The sequence below is a fragment of the Grus americana genome, chromosome 1, assembly GCF_028858705.1.
Source record: "Grus americana isolate bGruAme1 chromosome 1, bGruAme1.mat, whole genome shotgun sequence".
In the NCBI taxonomy this organism is placed as follows: domain Eukaryota; kingdom Metazoa; phylum Chordata; class Aves; order Gruiformes; family Gruidae; genus Grus; species Grus americana.
Window position 1 is genome coordinate 15,976,061 of NC_072852.1, and position 20,849 is coordinate 15,996,909.

The 20,849-nt window shown below is 38.3% G+C and overlaps 1 protein-coding gene across 3 annotated transcripts in view; it reads right to left on the minus strand.

Annotated features, from left to right (window-relative positions):
- Positions 1 to 20,849, minus strand: part of COG5 (component of oligomeric golgi complex 5) — a 189,512-nt gene that overhangs the window by 16,609 nt on the left and 152,054 nt on the right. For all 3 annotated transcript variants that reach the window (XM_054812742.1, XM_054812749.1, XM_054812758.1), the window contains 4 exons: positions 8,696 to 8,806; positions 7,307 to 7,369; positions 6,395 to 6,498; positions 4,767 to 5,004 (listed from right to left, as the gene is read on the minus strand). In XM_054812742.1, the coding sequence (XP_054668717.1) occupies positions 4,767 to 5,004; positions 6,395 to 6,498; positions 7,307 to 7,369; positions 8,696 to 8,806 (516 nt within the window). The remainder of the gene's footprint in view (positions 1 to 4,766; positions 5,005 to 6,394; positions 6,499 to 7,306; positions 7,370 to 8,695; positions 8,807 to 20,849) is intronic.

Sequence of the window (20,849 nt, forward strand, 5' to 3'; positions counted from 1 at the left end):
CAGAGAGGCTTGATCGATTAATCTGAGATTATCATTAACACAGGATCCAAGAGAATCAGTAGAAAGCGCACGTGCTGCTGAAAAGGAAGGGACAGCTGGAACCAAAGAAGGCCTAATGACTCTGCCTCCTTTCTTCTAACTTTGTTCAAAACCCATTGCTTTTCCATGATTTATTCATGTTATTTTGTTATGCTTTGCAAAACACAGTGGCAGGCTCTTGCCCAACGTATGCTTCTTCTCAGTGATTCTTGTTCTCTAAGCCCAAAAAAGCTGTATTATCTTTTCTTCTCATATGACCCTGACATAGCCCATGGCTAGATGGTCAATTATCTGTTGAACTATTCACTGGTTAGCCATATTGTAAAAAATACATCACATGGCTGGCTTCTCTAATTGGATTATGTTCAGCAACCCAAGGGTGAAGTTAATACACGGTCTAGATAGAGATAATGCATATATATTGAACAGTGTTTTGAAAAACCCCATAGTGAAGTTATTGTTTAGTGCCTATTGTGGTATTTTGAAGATTTCTCATTACTAAACAGCTGTTTTTTCAGTTGGAAAATCTTAACATTAAATTTTTAGCAATTACATTTCCTCCTGGCCAAAAAGAATTCCCAGTTTTTAAATGTTAACTCTAAATACTTTTTTCTAGCCATTCACTAGGAGAAAATGCTTTAACAAGCAAGGGAGCAGAAGAGCTCTGAACTATTATATGAAAGAAGCTGGCCTTGAAGGGATGTGGAATTTGATTTCTCCCCCATGCAGCAATTCCAAAACTGTTGATGTTTAAGTAAACCTTCAGCTGTAATACCTCCAAAATATCACACATCTGAAATTAATTTCCTCCTTCCAGTAAGATAGTTGGCATTAAACCTTAAGTGCATTTTAGCTTGAGTCGTTTCTGTGCTTATGACTACGACTGTGATTACAGCATTCTGCTTCTCTCACTTCTTTGTAGAAACTAGAAAGGAAATTTTTTAGGAAAAATGATAAAAAGTATTTTTACACTTATATCATCGTGTTTGATCAAATGAGCAAATCTGTTTATATTTTTACAAACCCAAATGCCTAATATTCTTACTTTTTTAATGTCACATATTGAATCAGGAAACCAGATTCTGACCATAGGCTAACCAGCAGATAGAAACATTTCTTCTGCACTGGAATTTAGCATTGACAACTTCTACGGTAAAAACACTTGAAGAGTTGCTGGCAGTGTTAACTATGCCCCATCAAAACTGTCTGAACAATGCCAAAAACCCCAACTATAAATCACACCCAGATAACAAATATATACAGGTATATATAGAATAGTATTAACTCAAACGGGACCTGTAAAAACAGTTCACTTCAATAGTTCACTTCTCAACTGATCGTGCTTCTACTTCATTCTTTCCTGCATTGTCCAGTACTTCCATCGGGTTTTAGATGACCTGAACTACAAGCCACCGATCCCAAAGTGTGCTGTAACAACTCTGAATCCCAGGCAAGTTAAAAGGTCCTCTGGAGAAGAACTGGTACTCCCCAGAAACACAAATGTTGAAAAACCATCAGGGCTTGCTGGCTTGCTTGCCTCTAGGAGAATACTTTTTTCAGTCTGACTAGTACTGAATTAAAAAGTGAAATTTGGTATTACATATGTGAAAACTGAATTATGGTCACCTTAGAAATACAAAAGCGAATGAAAACAAACTGATCCAGGAATTTATAGGAGTGAACTGAAAAGAAATCTTGTGCAATTGTCTGCATAAAAACTGAGAGCATGAAAAGAGGTGAATTCAGCCTGTAGACTGGAAATATTTCAAATGACGAGAGTCCCAAGGAACAGCACAGTATGTGATAACAACCTTGTGGCATTGCAGACATTTTCTAGGGCTTAAAATGTTTCTGTGTTCCTGTAACCACTGATCTTCATGAAATCATATTAATGATATTCAGGCATATTTCAAGCCTATCATACCTCTGCTTACAGCTGCCACACTAGCACACAACTGGTCTTACTGCTGAAATATCTGTAATGCATAAGATAGCAAAATGTAATACTGACACTGGAAACAGGAAAAACAGAGAATTCAACAGAATTACAACAATAATTCCTAACTGTATAAGCAGCTGAGCCTTACTCAAGAAAATTGGCTGTTGTGCACCTCACCGAACCCAGTTCTGAATGAAGAGAACTTGAAGCCTCAGTTTTCCCCCTTCTGTGTAGACACCTGTTATTTTGGGGCAACTTATCAGTAAAACACATTTGTAGTGCAAAAATTTTCAAACCTGACTCTCAGCCAAAGCAATTCTGCCTAGGATAAGGCAGCTGTAACTCTGAGTTCCCTGAAAGAAATGTGCACACGCACATTTAACGAGATACCTAAAAAATCTGATGCAACCCAAGATTATTTGACTTACTGCATGCATGTTTATAATAGGACCTCAAGTTAACCAAAGCTTCTGGACAACTTTCTGCCCAGGTCTTTTGCTTGCAAGTAACCCCAAAACACCAAAAGGGGTTTTAAATCTCAAAAGCCAGTTCGAAGCTGGAACATGTAACCCTTTTTGAGTACAGAAAATCCAAAATGACTCTACTAGCCAGAGCACAAGTAGAAATGGTTTATAAACAAACCTCCTCCTACACACACAATGTCTTTCCAAGCAGGTCCCTTTCCTTTGGGTTTGGCTTTAGTCCAACAGTGCAGTGCCTTTCTGGGACTGAAAAACCCCTGCACGCAGCATTTATGGCCATTTGGAAAAGTTTATCCTTCCCATCAAGCCAGCAGCCTGGCTAAATACCTGCTGCCTGCTCTCCCCAGAGCAGGAGCAACCTGCCCTTCTCTTTGGAGGAATCAAGTCTTTTCCTTGACAAAGCCAGGTGCAACGGGAATGACAGCATGGAAAGGAACTGAGTTCTGTTCAGGATTATGGCCACATTTCAGCAAACGTGCCCAGGACTCCTGGCCAGGTCAGAGCAGCTACAATCTCCCCAGTGGGGCTACCAGGAGCTGGTGTCGTGGGCACGTTCCCCAAAACCACCATTTTTTTTGGAGGGGCACACACACTCTAGAAAACATGGGTATAAGGCAGCCTTCATACGCAAAATGTTTCAGTTCTCTTTCTGTTATCCTGAGCGATAGGACATAGAGTCCAGGCCATTCTGGACACTACAGCCCCTCTGCAGCCTGGGACGCCCTAAGGAGCTCAGTGCAGAGATGCTCAGAGGCACGGAGTGAGCATTGAGGCGGCTGAATGCGGCTGGTTGGACACAGCCAGTTCTTGTCTTAAGCCCACTTTTAAACAAGCCAAAAATATGGTACAATATTAAGATGAGAAAAACACAAGGCATCTCCAGATGCAGCATCAGTTGAAGGCAGAAGGCAAGAATGAATTCAAAACCTGTTTTTTTTTCTTCCACAATACAAAAGAAGAGAAATCAGAACATTTATCTTTACATAGTTGTCCATTCAGGAGTTATACTCAGCACAGTGGGGAAGGACATGCAAATCCCCCTACACTCAGATGAAAACACACCTTCAGTTTTCACTTAAAAGGCAGCCCATGGCAGAATGAGAAAAATAAGTGTTTAAAAAAGATAAACAAGTTATATTTTTGGTATTATTATAATAGGTGCTTAGATCAGATGCTCTTTACTGTAGAATTAGGTGAAGATATTTCCCAAATTTATACAACGTTAGTACTGCAGCATAAATTACAAAAATTATCTATATTCCTTCCAGAGGAAGGAATTCCTTCCTTTGTTTTCCAATTTTATGTCATTGTCTTCAAAACAGAGAAGGGAACAGAATCTTCTCACTAAAAGCAATTGAAAACTTCCCCTGAATTTCTACGGTTAAAGGCTGATTTGCTACATTTGAGTAATGAATACAAAAACTTACTCAGGAGTATGTAATTCACAGACAAAAGATACAAAGCAGCCACAAGCAGGAGCGGAGATGGCAGTGATTCCTCTCCTACCTTGGTTACCTACCAGCCAAAAGCAGTGCTCAGTATGCAGACAGCTGGTGCTAACTCCCTTTTCTGCTTGGATAACAGTAACCAGGACCCCCAGACCAACCGAGTGGATGTCTGTATTCTTTGGCAAGTTTATCACAGAGTGTTACTATTGATGAATTAAATTTGAATACAGTAGATAACGCAGACAAGTAGTGGATATTACTCTGGCATTTTATTATGTGTTTTAGTCCAGTACAAGAGCTAGGTAAAGCTGAGAGGCAGATAGGTCAATCAGGTCACGAAGAGAATCCCACAAGAAAACTGCCCTTCTGTTACTGAAAGGGCAGTTCTTCCACAGGATATTAGTATTTCTTTAGCTTGTCTCCTACACTGCAAGGCAGCTGCGTTAGTGATTAACCACTGCGGGCACTGTGATATATAAAGCGATTAAGAAAGTGACACACCATTCCATCAGAAGAGAGAGAAAGAATGAAGTGAATGAATGGTGGCAAATGATGGACGTACCGAAGAGGTCAGACAAGCGGGATGAAATGTCAAGACGCAGCTGAATTTAAATGCAACAGTAACTTGATAGGAAGCTGTCAGACCTCCCTGAATGTGCCTTACGGTGACAAGGGATCTTCAACTACTTAGTGGATGCATTTTCAGGATTCAGTATCTCATCAGAGAGGATGTTTAGAACTGGAATGCACTGATCTCTATGACTGCCTGTTTATGCTTTGATGGGGACAAAAATATTGACACTTTTCAGCAAACACAGTGAAGTAACAGTAGAAAGCAGAAATCAGTATTACGAGTACCTGTGCAAAATCCGCCGCAAGCCGCATCTTCCCACCTTCACCGAGGGGTCTTATTAGACTGGCATTGCGAATGAAAAGTTCAATTGCTCTTTGAGCCATGGCTTCAGTGTTATCAAAGACAAAGTCGAAACACTCAAAATGTCTGAAGTAGTCGCTCATGACTCTTGCTATAAAACCCTGTAGTTCTTTCATGTACAAAGAACAAGGGACATCTGGTTTTCCTGAGCTGGATAATGATCTGAAAAGAAAAAAAAAGAAAAGAAAAGAAAAAAGAAATGGGGACAGCTAAACTCATCTTTAAAACACAACCAAAAACTACTGGATTCTTTTTAATTTTTTCCTTACCCCATGAAGTCATGGCATGAATTACAGAGTCTCATTTCTGCTCAGAATAAAGAATGTGTAGCGCGCTCTGAAACTGCAGTCAAAAAATATCTCTTTATTAGCCATTCCTATCCTAACAAGATAAAGGAAATCACCGCACTCCTACCCAACTTGCAGAGCCTCCACCAGTTTGGAGCCTAAACCTCAAATCTAGCCCCTAAAAATTTAAATGTCCCAGTTGTTATTTTGAAACTCTAATAATGGATCAGAAAATAGAAGCATATGTCACAGGGTTACTAGTTTAGCCTATCCCAAGACTGTTCTCGTATAGAATTTGTTTCCTAGATTCCTCCAAACCTGGGATTATAAAATTAATCTAATTATCACAGAAGCAGCACAGAAGCTACAGGACACAGAAATCAATCACTTTTCTCTTCCTTTGAATCACAGTCAGGCAAAAGAGCTCTTCCAAAGTCAGCAACCTGAGCATACATGCCATGGAAAAAAACTGAGCCTTTGGCTGGAATCAGTTTATCCAGCTAGAGAGGTACTTTGCTAGTGGTGGCAAAAGAAAGATGGAGAGGGTAAAATACTGTTCTTTAAAAAAAAGTCAAAAGGAAAATTTAGAACACCTCTGAAAACACACTATTTTCAGTGAATTTCCAAGATAGAAACCGGGACATCTGATGATGATATAAGCAATGTTAGAACAGAGATAACAACCAAAATAACGCTCAGGAAGGAAGTCTCAATTATAGACAAGAGTCAAGATCTTTGCAAATAAAGGATACTGGAAATTTTAATTAAATTGCTATGGGAAAATAGCATAATACACTAAATCTGAGCTTTCAATAAAATAGACTTTTTGAACCATTTCATACTCAATAATACTTCAGAAAAATTTGTGTGTAATTTTGAATCAGAGGTTATATGCTTTATTTTGAGAAACACAAACAAAGACAGTTCTGAAGATTGTCAACAAAAAATAAGTTTTGAAAGCAAAGGGGGTTTTTTAAGCACAAAAATGGCCTCTGCTTGGTTTTATTTTTCTATTTAAAATGAATTTTACTCAACAGATATGAAACTAAAAAAAAAAAAAGGGAAGAAGACAGATGCTACCTGATTCATTTGTTTCAATAGATAGGTGTAATTCTGCTTTCTGTGTTCATTGACCATAAAGCATCACCTTCCCCTCAACAAACAAGCGCTCTTGCTCCAAGGACATCATGGCAATAACAATCTATTATGCATATGCAGGACGCCTTACTAAAGCAATGGTAAATTTAAAAAATATTTCTAGTTACCCAGAAAAATCTTCCTGGTGCATAGTGATGATAATAGCTTCTACTGAATCTCCTACAGAGTTCAGTAACGGTTGAACAGCACTACCCATTAGATCATGGACTGCCTAAAATAGAATTAGAAAAAGGCAGAAGTAAGAAAACAGCAACTAGAAGCATTTGCATTTTGACACCTCAAAAATACCTTGACAAACAGTTCATTTCAACAGTGCTTCTTATTGTTCTGCATTAAAAACTGCTAAAAAGGACAAAAGCCTAAGATAACATTTCTCTTTAATTGATTTTACCAGTGAAGTACAGAAATAAGGCTGTTTACTACTTGTATGTAAAGCCTTCCTTCAAAAAGGTGCACCACAATCTGGCATTCCTGGTTTGTAAACGTACATGTTTTGGTGCACACACTTCGTTCAGCTGTTCATTCCCCAGACACACAAGCTGCCCTTCATTCCTCTGCACACAACCCCTCCCGGATTAGTGCACAGCAGGATGGATGTGGATAGCTGTCATCCACAGTGGGCTGCACAGCCAGCTGCATCGCCCCCCCGAAAAGCACCAGGTAGCATAAAAATCATAATTTTATGTGTGTGTCAGGAGCGGCAAGGGCGTGATGAAGGATCCAGTTATTGCTGTGTGAATGCTGCAGAGAAAGACATTTATTTTCACAGTCAGCTGACACCTGGGTTCCAACCATTACGAGAATATTCCTGAATACAAATGCTGCTCAAGCAGAGATTTGGCACATGCAACATATATGTAGCTGCAGATACAACAAAATGTAAATTTCAGAATATTTGTATACCTTTAACTAACTATATACTGCACAAAATAATACCTGGGAAAATAAGTGCCCGTTCTAAGTGTAACAAAGAAAGCAAAGCTCAGCCCTATCCCTGCAGCTTATGGACATTCAATTACCTTTAATGCAGTTGTGACTGTTTGCTCAGCGGCTGCTGGAAATGAGCTCTGGTTGGTAATGACCTACAAATTTTAAAGTAATTGTTAATAGTCAACATTCAACAAATTATTAGAATCCATAATATTAATTTCATTTAAAAACATACTCAGTTATCCTTGGTAATGAGTGGTTTACACAGGTATAGATAACTATCAAATGTGTTTTACAGACAGAATTTCCGATGCACCAGTGTCAGTCCTTTGCTCTCAAATTTTCTATGGACGCTGCTTCTGCCTTGGCAAAGAAATGATTCAGTTGAGTTCAACTGAAATTTAGCTGAAGGATTAACAGAATCAGAGTAAAAATAAGTGGCATATTATCCCACTGCTAAGTATAGAATTCATGGAGAAATACACAAGCAGCTCTATAGCAAGTATTTGAAAGAATGGTTGTTCTTTCTCAGTATTATGACTATTATAGTATAGCTGTTTATGTACAGCTACAATGATATTAGAATTGACAGTCAAGGAATGATCTGAAGGAACATTCTACCAATTTCCTTACAGTTATGAATATGCTATACAATAATATTTTTAAGCCAGATAAGTACTGAACTCAAAGACTGAATCATATCAGATCTCCCTCCAACACTAAGGCACATGAGGTTCATTACTAAATACATCAGAGAAAGCAGACTTAAAAGTTGATCTACCATCTGTTTGCAAAATCCAAGCAAATTTTATATGCTTTTTAGCATTTTTTTTTACATTCTTTAAACATATCCATAGCCAGGAATACTCATGATCTTTTTTCTAATCAGGCTAGGAGTTAAACACAATTAACTACATCTACCACTATATCTGTTTGTTTTAATTTACAGAGACTGTGTAACCACTGGCATCACTAAGCCAGTAAATTGGAATTATCCATAACTGTGCTTAGTCCCGAAAACATTTCCAGGCCAGACTTTGGTCACAGCAACAATGCACGGAGAGGCCCTTTTCAGTTTGGCCACAATCATGGGAAAGCAGTGAGGGTCTTCTGCGAAAGAGAAGCTTGGGCTGGGACAGATGCAGACAAGGGCTATCAGGCTGGCCAGTACAAAGAACTCAGTTGATAAGAAAAACCTGAAAGAGTTCAATTGTTTAGGCTCACAAAACAACGGCTGTGAGACGTGATTATACTCTTGTGTTCACTCCTCTTCTAATATTGACAATTTGTCGCATAGCAATGCTTACAAGGGCCAACCAAGTCTCAAAGACTTGTACAAATGCATAGCAAGGTGCAGCTCTTAACCCAAAATGGGGCCGTATTTGTCAGTGTTCTCATCAGCTAATGGGAGAATATGTATACGATACAGCAAAGGAGTTACCATTATGGCAAGAAGAGAAATACCAAAGGATGCCTACCTTCAGAACCGACTGGTGCAGTTTGTACAGTGAATTCACCACGGCCACGTTCCTCCTCTGTCCCTCTGTGAGAGGTCCAATCACCTGACTGGCATCTCCTTGAGTAGAAAGCTGCAGTGATTGCAGAAATTGTTAAAACGGTACCAACTCTTTAAACAGTGCATCACTGCAAAATTAGAGTTAACTAAACTCAGACCATGGCAGAAAGCTATAGGTCTTCAGTACCAATGTTCTTCCATTTAACTCTGATTCATATGATTTCCATCTCCAGATAATACAAACTGAAACAACAGGAACAGGAATCGTGATAAACAGCTGTCTCAGCTCCCAAACCACAGCACTCAGACCCCGGTCTCTTGGAGACACCTAGTCCCAGCAGAACTTCACCTTTGTAACCTAAGAATCAGGTGAAGTCACCTACCCAAGGATGCAATATAAACTAGAACTGTAAAGGGTATGCTTTCCTGTATACCCTCAGTCCTTACTTCTGACAACCACTCAAGCCTCTCCTTAAAAACTGTTTCTTCAAACAGATGCTTACACATTTGTACATATTAGTGGCTTGCAATGAACAGAAAAATTGAACTGCAAAGACCAAAACTCCTAGTCCTGTCATGAAAAAGGGTTCTATGCATGAATCTTTCAGCAAAAATAAAAAAAATATTTCTTCATATTTAAACTCCTCAAAGCGTACATTTTTTATCATTACCACAGAAATCAAAGTTCTAGGGTGACACATAAATAGCAATTAACTACAGAACAGCCCCATAAGGATACCACAGCATATGTTTAGAATTTAAAAGAAAATAAATTCTAATTGGGAAACAAATGGAAATCTTCTTGTGCACTGAAAGCTGCAGAAATACAAAGAACTGACAAAAGGCTATGTGAATTCTAGAAGAAGTATGTCTAAATATTACAGCAAGAATAGCTATTTATAGAAGACTTTACTGAGATATAATTATCTGACTAGTTATCTATATTTCAGGATACAAAATTATCCTCCAGGAAACTCCTGAAGATGCCTAGCTCCAAAAGTCTTTCAGTGAAAATATATTCAACTCATTGAACAAGTCATCAAGAGACTTTTATGAAGTGTGTCTTTAAACAGTTGTAGGTGCTACAGAAAGCTCTTAAAGTAAAACTGAAAACACAGTAACAATTGTTTAAGAACAAAAGGAACAAACATAACCTGAAAATTTTTAAGTTGTGGGAAAAAGTGAATCTTTACTAGTGAAAGACTATTCCTGTACTTCCCATAGCTTCCACTCAGGATAAACACAGATATCACGCAAGCAGAGTTATCCACTATTTGCCAGCACTGCTAATAATGAAGTTTTAGACAAGTTCTTGCAAGCGCACAGGAACACAAATTTATTCACAGCACTGAAGTGACAATATCAGTTCATTCCCCTTTCTTCAAATTTAGGGATTATTTCAGTGTAAAGAGTTTTCTGAGGCCTCTGCAGAGGGAAAAATCTTTTCCAACGTATCTTAATTTATTTGACATCGGAACACATCTTTAGACTAGCTGACAAATCTATCATCTCAGCATCTTCCTGCCTTCCTGATGAGAACAGCCATGTGAGCTGCATACATTTCTGTTTCCTTCCTGATATTTCCTTTTGACAGACCTGACTGGTTTTAAGCACTCTGCTTCTCACAGCTTCACAGATTAATAACAAAACAGCTGTGCAGAGAAACACCCCGTCCATCCTGCTGACCACCCTCCCAGACAACAATAAACTTTTTTTCACACGTTTTTTTAAGCACCGCACAGACTATTCAACTCAGTTGTTTTTTCTGCACATTTACTATTAAACATAAAAGACACCATGAAGACAGTAAAATTTTACATCCTAGTCACTTCAATTTCAGTTCCTCAGAGTCTACTGTAAAGGTTGCACAATTTCTTTTTCTTAAACATTATTGAATCATTAGACTGTGTCTCTTCTGCTGGTAGAAAAGCTTAACTGATACGTAAAACCAATAACAAGTACAAACATAACCCTTCTGCAGGAACAAGCAATGCTTGCAGTCAGCAATAGCGCACAACTGCTTCACAGATAAAGTCAAAAAGTGCCTTAAAAGCAACCAATCTTTTTAAAATTGTTTACCATATTATATTCCCTTAAATTAATCAGTTTGAACTTTGACAACTAGACGTGTTGATCCCTTGTGTACCTTAAAATAAAATCACTGGTCTAAAACAACAAGGCTTGGAAAACTCGACTCTTGAAACTAGCAGTAGGAACTGGGCAGCCCAGGGTTCCCTGGGACTGCTTCTCCTGGAGGTGTGACATGGGAACATGTGGCACCTACATGGGTAGGTGTGCTGTACCATCATGGGAACATGTGGCACCTACATGGGTAGGTGTACCGTACCATCTACAGCAGAAGTTTCAGGTGGTCGTTCCCATCTCTTGCTGTCACCACAATGATTTCTATGACCTTGCCTTGAGGCACGAAGGTTCTGCACTGAGCTCTGTCCAACAGGTTCATGTGTGTACACTTCCCCACTGGCATATATCTGCATTTCAGGTAGTTTATCACTATTCCGATATTCCAATGACTCAGACCGAATTCTTGACACTTCTAATATCCACTGTGCAATCATGCATCCAGGTAGGAAGATGCCATCATTGTGTCTCCCCAGTTCCAACAAATTATGCTTATGGCCCATTCACTTTAGACACAAACCATCCCTCAATTTATTTTCCATCATACCTGTTTTTATCAATGATTCATGTTCATCACTCATTTATATAGCAAGTACTTTTGAAGTTCTGTGCTGGACACAGCTCATGCATTTAAAGCACAGTGGCAATGTAACTCTCCCTCTGTTATCTGCCCGCTGGGGACTGCAATGTGTAAATAGGTCAGGTCAAATAAGTGTGAAGCCTAGCCACATCCACTCAGCTGAAAGGCACAGTCCAAGGGCCTTCTTTTTGATGAGGGCATTAGAGACAAAATCTGATGCCTTTTTATTTGGTTAGATTTATCCAGAAATGCAGAAGGCCATGAGGATGAATTTATGCTAAGCAGAAATAGGGAGGACAGAAGGGGTGACTTCATCCCAAATCAGAATCTATTTTGGGAAAGACACATCTAACAGACAAAGCTTAGCCGAAGGACCAGATCCCATCTCCAGGGAACCGTCGGTCACCCTGGGAGTTAGTCTGGCTTGAGCCTGCTAGCTGAAAAGAAAACAGAGGAAAAGAAACCATGCTGAAGCCAGACCTGAATGAACAGTAACAACAAGGACTGTAACTGTTCCACTTTTCTGTATCTGTCTGTAAGTATAGCAATTGATTTCTTACACTCTTCACTTCAGTTGGGCAAACCGTTTCCACTTTTACCTCAAAGCCTGTCTACTATCTACAGCAATTTCATGGGCACTAGCAAAGCACAGGCACCCCGCTCCCCAGCAAGTGGCAATTCTGCAATGGTGACACGTCTCTCTGCTAACATAAGCTACAGGCACACTGCCAACACGAGATGCTAGTGAGGAAGAGAAGTCTCCCGCCAGCAAATATTAGCCAGGACTTTTGTCTGTGTCTTGTGGTGAACATGAACTTCTGTCCCATGCAGCATTTCAAGAAAACTCATAGGGTAGCTGTTAGACTAAAATGAGAGAGAAACATGGAGGTACCGCCTTTCTGGCACATATATGAGGACATTCTCTAAGGTCAGAGGTTGAAATTTGCAGGTTCAATCCAGTAGCTGACTAGCTGGAAGAAGCTGGCTAGAAGACTTTTTTTTTTTTTTTTTTTTTTAAAATCTAATTCAACAGACTCTGAGGGCTACGTAGCAGACCTGGTAGTTTTTTGAACCAAAAAGGACACCTGCAGGAGCTGATACGCAAAAAAATGTGTCACAAAGAGGAACAAGTTGACTGAAGGCCATATGACTGGCCATGCCATATGACTTGCTTTAGCCTGACATGGTCGAGACCCTATAAGCCACAACTGGCACTGTGCTCTCACCAAATTCAGAAGTCCTTCTGGAAAACAGTCTCTTTTAGTTTGTATCCTTCAGGACACTGATGTGGTTACACTGCTTCACCTGCAGAGATTGCAGGTGCCTTCTATCAGGTCAGTAAGTTGCACAACGTAGAAATTTTCAGGAATGATTCACCTGACCACACGCAGGCAACTACCAAGTAGAGAAATAAGCACTTCTATTGAGTAATTCATTTAACCTATTTTAGAGACCCTGCTTTAGGGACAGAGTAAACGCACCCTGTACGCATCCGTTTCCCTCTACTAACTATAAATGGAATCTAAAGCAGTACTGCAGACATATACAGGTAGCTATACTGTTAGCATATTCACATCAGATGAATTTTCACCCTGTAAATGTATTTGCACCCCTTTGCGTAGACTCGCCTTTGAAATAAGCCTTAGAAATAACTAGATCAAGTGTTCTGGATTTTACGCTTTTCTATGTTTAATACCTAAGAACAGACATGTAATTTGACAGCATGGATTTGATCTCACATGCTGAGACATGTGCTATGATAAGACTGCTTTGGGTTTAAATTCTTGTTTTCACCATGAAGCAATGAAAGTAGAATTTAGATTAGGACATAAATCAAATCATCAGTTCTCCCTTGGGTTATAAAAAAATGCTAACTGAGTTTGTTTTTTTCTTGTAGAAAAGCTCAGACTATTGATACATCTTTTCCTGTAATTTGTTTAGTGTTTCAAAGTGACTAACTTCCCTGCTTTCAACAGGTGGCAGCTCAGAAGAGACACTGATTCGCAAGCTGGTTTGCTACCATTCCCTTCACAGACTGAACATTTTGTGAAAAAGCTCAGTTTCACACTAAGTAACTAAGATCTTGTGTGCATCCTTATTGACAGTTTTGGAAAACTCCATTTATTTGATTTCTCTACTCTAAAACAGCCTCAGCAAACCCACTCTCCAAAGAGCAGGAAACAGCATCATAATTCAGAAGGAGTACAGAGAAAATATTAAATCAAAACAGGACGGAAGTAGTGCCTCTCGACAAAGCATTTGATCTAACTCTAGGATCACGAGACTAATGTGTTTTGATAGCACAAATTGAACTCCAATTGTCAAGCTGACATTTTCAAGAATAAATACACTCCTAATAGAGGCAGCTGATGTGGCCATACCTCTGGCAGAAAGCAATCAATCCATCTGGTACTTGGCCTCCTGCCTGATCATAACAACTTATTATAAAGCGCAGAATCCATTTACAGAGTTTGAGTCAATAGGGCTTGGCCCTGGGATTTCTCCCATGAGCTACAAATAATTGGGATGATTTACTCTTAGGTTTAATGTTTTCCATATGGCAGAAGAAGCATTTCACAATCTCTTTCCTCCCAAGAAACACAAAAGTTTACTAGAATCAGTTTGCTACTTTTTGTAAAAATATGACACCATTTAGCAGAAAAATACACAACATTCTGAACTCCACTAGCTATGCCACCTCATATATTAGCTACTCAAAGGGCAACTTGCAAAAAGAAGAGACATAATTTAGAGGTTTGAAGTGTAGGATTTGAATGAATGTGTCGGGGCAAATAAGGTCCTCAACAGATGACGGTAAATTAAAATTAATGTTCTGCTTTAAAAAAATCAACAAAAATTTAAGCATAAATCATAAATAAGAATTTATGTTCTTAGAATGATATCTAATTTTTCAAAGAAGATGAAATATTTCAAGATATGAAGAAAGAAATAAGCTGTGAGTTCAGGCAATAACTTAAAATGTGCATAAAAGCATTTATATTGCACCCTTAGGACATTCTCGTAGCTTCCAGAAAATACATACATATATAGCTTCCTCAGAAAAATGAAAATTTTGTATTCTAGGAATATAGAAAAGAAGCTTTATGGTGAAGGCATTCAGAATCTTATAGAAAACACAATCATCATTTTGGGAAGAAAATTTTGAAGGAACTGTTAAGTCCTTGACCAAGAACCAAGACTGCACAGCACACTCATGCTATTCATGCTAGAACATCAGCAATCATCGAACCATTCCCTCGGGGGTATTTCTGGTTTGTTTTTTTTTTTTTTTTTCCTTTTCTTCCTTAGTATTTTCAAAAGCAGAAGAAATGGAAGGAAAACAGCAAATGGTCTTTCTGTACCAGAAAAGACAGGATTTATCTCTAAGTCTTTGAATCATCTGAGAAGAAAAGCACTGTATAAAATAATCAAAAGTGAGTAATGGTTCATGGTCCTTAAATAATGAGATGCTTTAAAACAACTGCTATCAGAAAGCACCTAAAACCAGTTCCTTTAAGGAATCTCAGAGAATCCTAAACCTGAAGCACTCAGAATCATTTCTCAACTTCAAAAAATTACACCCCTTGTATTTGACATTTTTTCAGACTCAGGTTTATCCAGACTACCCAAGTCTGCAGAGGATTTCAAGGACAATGTGTGTTGATCCTGATACCTCTGACTGTAACAGCTTACTGAATTTTTCATGCTTGCCAAAATAATGACTGAATGATTAATCATATTTTATATGTCATCCCAATAGCTGTTGGTCCCAACCAGCTACTGAGACTGCACCTCCAGAGGTGAAGAGCAGGCATCCATCCCCAGGACATGTAAGATGGGTCCAACATGATAGGGTGATATTCATCTACACATAAAAAAATATAATCAACTTATTTAATTGCCATCTGTCTTTTTTTGGTATCAAGTCCAGGCGTTAATTGAGATTAGAATAGTTCTACCCTGCAGAAGGTTATAAATGAGCTTTACATTGTCCAACTCTCATTAGAGTTGTTCCAAAATTGCAAAATTCCAAAGCCTTTACTGTATCAACATACATTTAATCAAATCTATTTCTGAATCATAGAATTTAATTTGGTATGAAATAACTTAGAGCGCACTATAACAAAATACTGTAAGGATTGTGCAATCTTGCTCTTTTTGCACCTGTTAGCACCATTACAAGTCAGATCTAAAGAAGTCTTTTAACCTCTTTCCCAGAAAGATAAAATGAAGTCCATAGTACTCTAAAAACCAGCCTTTTATGCTTGGATGATTTTTTCTGGAGTTTAGCCAGTATCTCTTTAAAAAAAAAATAAAAATCACACATTTGTTATGTGAGTCACGATCTAACCAGCAAAAGACAACATGAGAATGAAGAAAATGTTTCATGAAGTTATTTTTTAATGCAACTTCCTCCTCTAGATTTTTAATTCATTTTTTAAATGTTTAAATGCTCTTTTAGGTGACTTATCAGCTAGACATTTCTAAGTATTCTCTGACCAATATAAGTAGCTTCCTAATGACTGTTTTAACAAAGCTCTTCTGATCTTTCCATCAGAAAAAAAAGATAATTACAAAACCTTAGCTGACTTCTGATTATTTTTAAGTTAGACCTACAGCCATCTTTAGCTTTTATTACTGTACAGTGAAATAGTAATTATTCTTAAATTATTTTAGCATATAATAGCCTCCCACATATACTATTTAAATACCTATTAATGAATTCCTTTAATGTGCCAAATATTGAATTCATATTTTTGGGTTCTCTCATTTAAATAGCATAGATACAAGTTTTTCAATGACAGTAACACCATGTCTTCAAGGTACCAGTATAATACAATTAATTCACATATCTCAAAAAGAAGTGGGGAAAACATAATCTTTCACATTACTTACACCCGTTATTTACAGAAAACCTTTCCCAAAGTGTCATTTCACTACTGTTCTTGACAATTTGTGAGCTTATTACATTTCATACTTCCATCCAAAGTTCACAATATTCGACATTTAGACAGGAGGACTAGATACGTTTCCCTGGAACTGTCAGACAAATCTCATTGTTGGAATATGTCCTGAATAGTGATTCACCCACAAATGAAAGCTCACAATTCAATATAACACCATCTAATACGAGACATGGATTAATTCTTATAAGACCACATAATAAAAAAGGCAATCAGAAATTCACTTTATGTCATTACAATGAGAATTCATCATGCTTTTCAATTCAAAACCATCACAGGCCTCATAAATTTGATGGAGTTTAAATCTGGTGCCAAAATTCCAGTGCATAAACAGTATTTTCCCTTCACTGGAAGAATTGGATTCCAGGAAATCTTTTATCTCTCCCTTTCCACCCTGTTCTCCCCTACTTCGTTGAATTATTCAGCTAGATAAATTTAGCTATGACAGATAAGAGGATGGGTGGACAAAAAAACAACAACGCAGATACCCCAAACTACACAGTTATGTCAGTAAACATCCTAACAGAGATCCAGCTTGTGTCGGTTTTCTTGCTAGTACAGCGTACTTCATTTGGGGAACTTGAATAAATTAAATGAGCAAAACGATGTTTTTGGTTGGTGTAAAGTACATTTCTCCTTAGGAATACGTACGACTAAAGCCAACCCAACAAATGCTTTCCTCCATAAATGAGGTCTTAATTTTTTTCATTTCCCTAAGAAGAAACCAGAATTATAGCCCTCCTAGATCAACATCTTTCTTTCTTTCTTACAACACATTACAGATATTTTTCCTTGCCATTAGGCAGACAGGGGCAAAATCAATGGACAACTTGTTTAGTCCAGCCCCTCTCTGCCTTTTCCCAGTCCACCACTAAATCTAGACCAAAAAGTTCAGAAAAAATTCCTATCTATCTCCATGAACACTCAGGGAAAACTAAGAAAAGATCCTTCTCATCCACCTGTTTCCTTATTGCAATATTCTAACTTTTAAGTCCCATCTTTCTTTGCATTTCTGCTTTCCTTAACAATTTCACTGACTGAGCCAAGACGTTCCGATATAGTCTCTGGATCAGTTATAACACATAGCCTTTTAGATTCAGGACAAAAATAAGCCATTCATATTGCTAAATAACCCACTGAAAACAGCTTATTTAAATCTTCATTCCCCTGATTAAGCATGACAGACTTTTCTTCTACAAATGACATTACGAATAGTCCTTGTAAAGATGCTGTCTCTCTCTCAGTTCGGCGTTTAAGCTGAATTAATTGTTGTTTTTCTATTCTACCTGGCCTTTTCGCATTTTCTTTCCTCATTCTCTTTATTGCAATAAGGTTTATAAACCAAGGAGAGGCATTAATAAACTAGATGATTGTTTTTAAACAGTAAAAATGTAAACCAGTATCAGAGCACGTTTTATTGTAATCTCGGGAAAAGATCTTGGAAGATCTGTGAAGCCATCACATCACAGAATTCAGCTTCCAAAACTACATCACCAAAGACAAACAGCACAATATGACCAATAGTTATGGTGACAGGATGGATGTGCAGAAAGTTTAGATCTATTTTAAACCTCAGTAATTACAAACTAGTTTTTAAACATACTCAAAGGATCGGCTTTTTTTTTTTTTTCAGAAAATTTCTAGACTAGTGCAAGAAGAGTATGGTCTGTTTTCTCACAGTCTGCCTCTTTAAACTGAAAAACCCTCCCAAATAATCTATTCCAACGTATTCTAAATGGCTAGCTAGTGGACCAGAGATATTTAATAGGGAGATATGAATGTTGACTATCCACTACAAGTGGAAAATTGAAAAGATCATTATGGGTAACTGCAAAAGATTAAGCCACCCGAGCAGCATTAAAGAACACAGCAGTAAATGAGGATGTAAGTAAAGCAGAATTTGGAATCTTGCACCTGCAAATCACAAGTTCAAATATAAACTGGATTGAAGGACTGTAAGAGATAAATTGTTTGTCTCAGTTTCAGTCCTAGTGGAGAGTGAGCATTTATTAAAATCTTTGTAATGTGTATCACTGACTGACAATCTTATCTGAAGCCTCAGGAAGGAGACCTGTGATTGAAAAGGTCTGAGAGAAGATAAATTCATCTTTAAAAATGATTCCTATGGAGTAGAGACAGAGCACAATGGCAGGATAACGCGCTGAGCCATACAAGTTTTGTGGGCAATACTAAAAATAATTTAAGAACAAGTGCAGCAGAGCTGACTTTCCATTATATATATTTTGATGCTAATCTTATGTAATGCATTTGGTGCTGATCAGCATTACAAAGATCAGTGCTCTAAAAATACCTGAACATGACAGATAGATAGATGCTCCTCAGCCTATATCTCCATCCATTACATTCACTGAAAATAGAATATTAAATTACGGAAGGGGTTGGTTGCACTGGCATCCAAAAAGGTGTCATCTGAGTTGACTCAAAGAAATATCTGGCTACCTGAGGAGAGAGTTAGACTCCTGAAAAGAGTTAATATCCAAGAGTTTTCTTGCACCCATCCAACCCATTTGGAGTTGCCGACCAGCCACACCACCACAGACAACTGTGCTTTTTTCAAGAACTAAAACTCTGGTAGAAACACCAAATGCTACTCGAAAATAAGTAAAGTATGGCTAACAAGCATTGCAGATAGAAAAACATGTTTAGGAAAGCATATCTTTTGAAGCTCTGGCAATCTAAGAAAATCTCAAGACCAAAAACAATGTTACTATAGAAGAACTCAGCATCTCCTAACTTTTGCCTTAGAGATTTATTTACATCAGAAGTAAGAAAGTATGAATTCCAGATGCAAGAAAAAAATTACCCCAATCTGTCAGCATTTTAAGCTTCCTCTCGAACAGATTTTGCATGTCGCTCTCATTTGGTCTCATTCACATATTGGCTGTGCCCATAGCAGTAAATTAAACAGTGCCAGGAAAGGCTCCTGGATCTGGCATGCACTCATCTGCACCACCAAACTGTCAGGACGGTCATTAGCAAGGTCTTGGCCTGGGCCAACAACTACTCTCCCAAACAGCCTCCAGCCAGGGCTCGGGAGAGGCAATAGTGCAGAGACTGCCCCTGGCAGGGCGCTGCTGTGGGGAGAGGAGCCCTTACCGGCCGTGAGGCAGGCTGTCCTGCGCCCGTCAGCCGCAGCGCCCGGGAACCATCCCAGGCACCTTTCGCTGACTACTACGGACGCTACTGTTACGTCCCATGTTGGAGACTGAGAGGGTTCACAACTAGGATGGCAAATAAAGTCCTGAGTGTCAGTCATAAAGCTTCACCGACCTTGTATTCTCAACTGAGAGAGGCAGACATTAACATACACATCAGGGTGACAGTGTGGAGCAATTGAATACACAGCCTTTCTGCAGCAAAACCAGACACGTTTTGCTGATGCTTGAAGTGAGGCCAACACTGATCAGAATGAGCCTCGATGATACAAGTTTGCCTTCAAACAGATGAGACCAAGTTCATTTACTTACTTGCATTTACTGTTCTGAGGACAGTTACATGTTTTTCTTTCCACATCCCTACTCTGTTTCAAAAGCAAATCCAGACCATTTGGGGACAAGGAGTGAGTGATCGGGATATATCAGCGTTTGAAGCAGGGGTTGAAAGAACAATGAATTGTTACGTTTCTCTACTTCTCATGCTCTTCTTCAGTATTTACTTTCTTAAACAATAATGCACTAAAAACATCTGTCATCAAGTACATGTTACTCATCATTATGAAAGATAATAATACTTTACAATAACGCAGTCCCAGTTACCCTATTTAGTACCAGTTAATTGAAAAGTAGATCTCAGTAAACCCGCAGAACAAATAAAGTTTAGAAATAATGTATATTAGTTTTAGTCATAGAATGTTTATGTCAGAGTCACTTTACATTTAAACATTCATCCAATTAAATATTCAGAGCTAGTTTACAACATTTGAAATTCAGTTTCACCATTGCATTGAAAAACAGTACCAGGCTAAATCAGTTTCCCAGTTGCTTCCCAAGAACCTTTTTGTACTTGGCTGAGTACCCGCATATTACTGCTCATATTACTGCCCTAGTACTCTGCGACTGTTGCACATTCTAAAACCATGTATAACATTACATAACTCTGATATTTACTTCAGTAAATGTAAATAAATCTTAATATACTACTGAGATCCAGAATAGTGAGAAAGAGGCTGCCTACTCTCTCTCACAGATATCAGCTGATGCTGACTTTTCCCTCAAAACAACCCATAATCTAAAAACCTGATTCACCAAAGAAAATCCATACAAATTTGTGTCCCAAATGTACAGTGGTGCATTGCTTTTGGGGTCAGAATGCAAAGTTCTCTCTCATTTTGCCTTTTGACGTATCCAGTACCAGAGGTCTTCAATAACATGTGTCGATATCCTGCCCTTTGAGGATATGGACAACTATTT